The sequence below is a fragment of the Quercus robur genome, chromosome 5, assembly GCF_932294415.1.
Source record: "Quercus robur chromosome 5, dhQueRobu3.1, whole genome shotgun sequence".
Taxonomy (NCBI): Eukaryota; Viridiplantae; Streptophyta; class Magnoliopsida; order Fagales; family Fagaceae; genus Quercus; species Quercus robur.
Window position 1 is genome coordinate 70,275,122 of NC_065538.1, and position 6,526 is coordinate 70,281,647.

Consider the following 6,526-nt stretch of genomic DNA (forward strand, 5'->3'; position numbering starts at 1 on the left):
CTTGAAATTTAATTTAATTTTTTTTTGATAATTTGATAGTTATAACAGGAAAGATCCATTTGAATTATAGATGTCTTTATTGGAAACACTATGAAGTTGTAACCAGTTGAAACTTTAATGTTGTATTGGAATTAATTAGTGGACTAAATTGGATATGTGTTTTAATGTAAGCCGCGGTGGCATGGGAGGCTGGAAAACCATTAGTGATTGAAGAAGTGGAGGTGGCACCACCTCAGGAAAATGAAGTCCGCTTACAGATTCTCTTCACTGCACTTTGCCACTCTGATGTTTACTTTTGGGAAGCCAAGGTAACGCATTTCAGATGATATTTTTTTGATATTAACAATTCCCTATAAAATTTCACATCAGTTTTCAGATATAGTTGGTAATAAATGCCTACTAACTAAAATAAATAACAAATACGAAATTCCATGTGGGAAAAAAAAAAAAAACGGAGTATTTACCAAGTTAATATTTAGGGCAATACATTGAATAAATTATCATACTTTCAGTCCATTAATTACTAAGAATAGAATCATTTGTAAAAGAACATATTACAATTTTCAGACAATAATCGTTATAAAAGGGACACGTTTTTTCTCCAAACTAGCCCTCTAAACTTGTCCTATATCTTTTTATTGAATGTGAATTTTGAAAATCTAATTGTTGAATTATATATTCTTTATGTTCTTAACATACATATCATATTTCATTTAAATCGGATGTTATTTACTATTCAATAAAAAAAAACTTATTTTTTGTATATAATTACCACAAAAAACTCGAAATTTAAACATGTCATTGATGACATAGTTATTGATATTTAATTTTCTTGAAATTTTGCAAGTATGAAGAATATAATAAGAACATGCAATCCAATGGTTGAATTTTCAAAATTCACATCCAATAAAAAGATATAGGTAAAGTTTGAAGAGTTTCTTTTTTCAAACTAGTTTGCCAAAGATATAGGAAGAGTTTCACGAGAAATTTCATATGGATTAGTTGCCAAAGTTCTTCTTTCTCCTTTTATTGTCTTTTTATAGTTAATATCATCTCTCTTTTGGTAGAAAAAATTTGAAAATTATATTTGTGGTAATTAATAGGTGTTTATTATAACCGTATATATTGTCCTAGGAATGGAGAGGCACAAAGATTTTGACGAGGTTTTTAAAGATTTTAACCCCAAAAAAAAAAAAAAAGATTTTATCAAAGATCAAATTTTTAACGGAACAGTAACCATTTTTCATAACAAGGGGGAGAAAAAGGGGTGTAACTTTTTCCTCTTCTTCTCTATTGATTCTATACTTCTCCAAATACAAGAAGAGAAAAAGGGTGATAACTTTTTCTTTTTTGTCTCATTGATCTAGACTTCTAGAAATACAAGAATATCTCTTCAAATATAAATGATAAAAGATAGGGGTGAGTCATTAATGGTATACATAAATATATGTTCCTATTTACATGTTGGCGATGGTTTTGATTCTTAATCTCTTTGGCAGCCAAAAATTTTGGTGTTACTGAGTTTGTGAATCCAAAAGATCATGACAAGCCAGTTCAACAGGTTAGTTTGGACGCCATGACTTGCTATTTCGTGATTAATCAGTTGGCATGACTAGCATGAATTTTGGGATTTCTTTTCTACTACTTATTTTATGTTTTTGAAAATACCAGGCAAAAAGCCTGTTTTGGTGTATAAAATGTTTGCACTGCTCTCCCTGTTGAAACTAATCCGAGTTATGCCTACTCAATTATAGGTGATTGCTGAGATGACTGATGGAGGAGTAGATCGGGCTGTTGAATGTACTGGAAGCTACCAGGCCATGATCTCAGCATTTGAATGTGTTCATGATGTAATCATTTAACAAATTTATAACCATTTTCTCTTATTAGAGAATGCTTCCAAATCTCCCATTACGTTTCCATCGACACTAAAATTTTATTCTTCTCAGGGTTGGGGTCTTGCAGTACTTGTTGGAGTGCCAAGTAAAGATGACGCATTCAAGACTCATCCTATGAATTTTTTGAATGAGAGGACAGTTAAGGGTACCATTTTTGGCAATTACAGGCCTCGCACTGATATTCCTGCTCGGGTGGAAAAGTACATGAACAAGGTAAGCTTATATTTTCAGTTCATGAACCATTTCATTGTTCTTTCTTGTACACGTATTTTTTTTTTATAAGCAACTGAAAATGGAATAAGCGGATTGCAACTTTCTTAGATTATTATGAAATTTATAGACATACTTTGAGTAAGTGCTAATGTTTTATTATTATGGGTAATAGCTTGTGATTGTTACTTTTATGTAACGACCAGGCCTAATTCTTTGTTTTTATATGCTTATATAATGATACCGTGAATTGATTTTGCAGGAATTGGAACTGGATAAATTTATCACTCACTCAGTCCCTTTCTCGGAGATCAACAAAGCGTTTGATTACATGTTAAAAGGGGAGTCTCTCCGATGTGTTATCCGCATGGGAGCTTAAAACATTACCGATATGGTGTGGGAGAATAAGCAATGTATGAGTTTATGTCACTTGTTTGTGATATTTTAATATATACACCTTATTTTGCAACTCACATTTAATAACCTCATTCAAGGGCAAAACGATCATTTCACGTCCTAAGGGAAACACCGTAATTTTGACCTTTGATCTCAAATTGCATCATGTAAAATAAATCTTGAAAGCCTAAAAATCAAAATGACTAGTCAAGAGCCTCAAACAGACCATCGGATTAAAAAATATCACGAAATTGAGTTTTAACGGTTAATATGCAACTACACGAATTAAGTCCAACCATGTGTGATAATGAATAATTGGTTTTAATTGGTCCAATTTAGGTCCAATTCAAATTTAGGACATGTCGTAACGCTATTAGTTGAGACCATGATTTATTGTAGGATTGCATGCATAGAATTTAATTTGGTGGAACCGTTATTATGAAATTCCTAAATGGACATAATTAATGGTTGATTGATTGAATTTAATGATAACTAGTCGCTAACCCATGCGATGCACGAGAAAACTATTGGAAAATAAATTTAATCCATCTTTTTGTTCTATTAAATTTAATCTTTATTTTATTCTTTTAAAATAAGAGTTTATGTCTAATGATAAAAAGCAATCATCATATAACGGACGCTATAGATTAACATTTTATTAAAACTATAAAAAGATTAGGGCATAACATCATTTTGAAAAGTAAATCTATAGTTTTATAACATCTTAAACTTTTTTTCTTAATAATATCTTAAATTTTTTTTTTCTTAATGCTATAATGTGTTAGGCTCACGAAAGAGTATGTGTAAAATCTAAATTGTGAAAAGTTGTTCTTAGAGGGTCAGAAATGCATTAATTTTTTTTAAATAAAAGCATAACTTTTATCACATTTTTATAATAACTTTACAAATTTATAGCATTTATCTGTTAGTTAAGGTTGTATTAGAGGATTGGAGTTTTTCTTAATTGGATGTGTTTATAGTTAATATTTACACACTTTTGTTTCAATGGGCAATTAACTTTTTACAAAATTGACCAAAATGACATTTTACACCAGTCAAAGTTTGCATCAATTTTTTCAACAAATAATAATAATAATAATAATAATAATAATAATAATAATAATAATAAATAACGAATAATTTAAAAAATTATTCTACATGAACTTTTCATTGAAGAGCCAATTTAGATTCAACTTCCAACTAAGGCACGCAACAAACCATTACCCAATTTTCAATTTCATTATTAGTTGTCTCAACTTCATATTGCTATTATACCAAACACCTGTTTAGATGCGTACTTAGTAGTGTAACATCCCATAAAAACCTCTTGCCCAATTGACATTAAGCCAGAAAAGCAAATAGCCCCAAAAAACATGCAACTACTTCACACTCTTGACTTTAGTATTCTTGGAACCAAATGCTTACTAAACATCAAATTTTGTATATCAAATTGTTGCGCACTCTAAATGCTTTTATTCATCTATTAACAATTTCCACAATTACTACAACAGCCATTGAAAAAAAATTATACAGTAATAGTAACTAATAATGCTAGGTCTATCTTTATCTTAAAGCTGAGATAGTGATGTTTGAGGGAACATTTCAACTTAATGGGGTGCAAGCAAAATGCAAATCAAACTAAACTATTAGGATAAACCACTACTATTAAAAAAAAAAAAAGTCCTCCCATTCCTTCTTGCAAGCCAATAGTAGCTGCAAGAGATATCACAGTTGCTCAATTCCATGAGAGTATTCCACCTGATGGTCTTGACCCAAGCATCCTCCTTCTACATCACATCCCCTGCATGTTAAAATATTTAAGAATGAAAATTGTCAATCGGTGGTTTCAAGCAAAAGTTACATTTGTACAAAATATAAGCAACCTAACTCATTTGCTTGAGGAAAGAAAGACCAACACCTTAGTAAAAAAATTTTGACAAATTTTGACTAAAAATAGGCAATTACTTCAATTTAGCCCAAAAAAAAAAAAAAAAAAAAAAAATGCAAAGTCTACAACGCTTCCCAATCCTAAAAGAAAATAAAAAGGATGAAAGAAAATGTTTATCAAAGCATCATTCACAGTATAATATATATATATATATATATATTTATATAAGTGCCCAAAAGAACTACAAACAAACAAATCAATTAAAAAGTAAAAATAAACACACAAAAAAAGAGCCTCATGTGAGGATTATGCTACTCTTTAAGTTTTTTTGTTTTTTTTTTTAAACTTTAAATCTCACTAATCAAAAAGTAGAGGTTTTTTTTTTTAGTCTCTCACCATTTTGTGAGTACCAGCATCAATTAGAAACAATTGGAGCTTCAGCTTCATAGGAGTATATTGTCCTCAACAAATTTTTTTTGCAAAAAGGAAGGCAAAGGAGGCAGAACTTTGCCAACAAAATTAGAATCCTTTTGGTCTAGAATTTAGATTGGAGACAAATCATGCCACCAAAAACTTTAGATGTCTAGAATTTAAATCCTTTTAGGAATACAGAAAGAAAAAAAAAAAAAAAAGGCACCCTCATAGAGCACCTAGGTCATGTTCAACCTCTTTATCCATAACTACCTACTACAATTGCTTAGTTGCATTGAAAACCAAAGAAAACCCAACAAATGCAGGTTTTTTTGCATTTATTATATGTATATGATGAGATGACACCAGCTAATATCCATTTTAATGACCTTCATGAAATATTAAAATTGTGAATTTGTGATGCTGCAAACAGCAAGATTAAAGATGGTTACTCACTATGGTTCTTTTGTCAATCATAGTAACAGGATGCTAAGTAAACTGCTTAGCCCCTCAAGGGTGAAAAGCCCTTGAATTAAGCATATCTTATGAATGAAAGTATATGCAGCCAATTACAACAATTTAACCCAACAGAGCAAGTTGTTAAACAATTGTTTTTGTTGAAAATAAATAATTTTCCTTTGAAACAAATAGAAGCTCATTCAGCAAATATATGTTATCAAACATAATATACAACGTACATTCAATTGAATTAAGTAGACAATTCAAAACCTTCTCCACTAATAGATGCTTTCATGTAAGAATGTAGTATTATTCATGAAATAGTAATATCAATTCAATTCTGACAAATAAAAGAGCATCGCCAACATTAAACATGTCAATATTACAAATTAACTTCTAGCAATTTTAGAACTCTAATAACTAAAAATCATTATCATGCAGCCATTATATATGGGTTTAAAAGCATCCTATCAATCATTCAGACCCATTGCATTATCTAATAGCAGAAAAAATTTATAAAATTTAAGCAATAAGAATTGCTCTATATCTCAAAACACTGACTAAATTTGAGAAAATATTATATAATAAAGAATTGAATACAAAACATTACCTTGTGCAACATTAGCAATAGAAGCAAATTGAGAGTGGTGATGGATTTGGCTGAGATTAAAGAGAGAGGATAGGGTCTGAGTTTGAGCCCTGAGAAAATAAAAGAGAAACAAATGAAACAAATCAAAGAGAGATTATAGGCAATGGTTAGCTACATCCTCTGATACTGAGGTGAAATTTCAAACATGATACAATACCTCTTCTAGGCATTTTGTCATATAGATGCGTGCCTGAGCATATAGGGTTCGATAATTCAAATAAATTACTAACTATAAGAGATATTATGAGGTAAAAAAACAATTTAACATATGGGAATCAAAATTTAACATACCTCCACTTTTTGAAATTCCAATAGAAGGTTTATCAGTTCCAAAGCTAGTCTCTATTGCAACAATGCAAGAATTAGTGCTGGAATATGTAACGAACAAACTCATAGGAATTTTTTGTATTTAGCTTTGCACATGTAAATATGTAACAAACAATACTATGAAACCAAATAATGTTGTACCTGGAAGGAGTAAATATCTAAACCTTTTTCCTCTCTATTTTGCACAATTATTGCTGATCCTCCTCCTCTAATGAAGTGGTCATGATGTGCACATTTACTGATAACCTGCAATCATCAAATCAGAGCTGATAGCCAAGCCAATAATTT

General features: G+C 30.3%; 1 protein-coding gene across 1 annotated transcript; it reads left to right on the forward strand.

Moving 5' to 3' along the window:
• The first annotated feature begins 1,403 nt into the window (after positions 1-1,403).
• LOC126728635 (alcohol dehydrogenase class-P-like) lies at positions 1,404-2,497 on the forward strand. The gene is made up of 5 exons (XM_050434430.1): positions 1,404-1,419; positions 1,500-1,561; positions 1,755-1,850; positions 1,950-2,111; positions 2,371-2,497. The coding sequence occupies exons 1-5, from the start codon at positions 1,404-1,406 to the stop codon at positions 2,485-2,487; spliced, it is 453 nt and encodes a 150-aa protein (XP_050290387.1). The 3' UTR covers positions 2,488-2,497.
• The last annotated feature ends 4,029 nt before the right edge of the window (positions 2,498-6,526 follow it).

Bases quoted from the DNA above. Each gene is read 5' to 3' on its own strand.
- LOC126728635 (XM_050434430.1), top strand. The intron at 1,562-1,754 runs GTTAGTTTGGAC...ACTCAATTATAG, and splicing joins ATGACAAGCCAGTTCAACAG to GTGATTGCTGAGATGACTGA. The intron at 1,851-1,949 runs GTAATCATTTAA...TATTCTTCTCAG, and splicing joins CATTTGAATGTGTTCATGAT to GGTTGGGGTCTTGCAGTACT.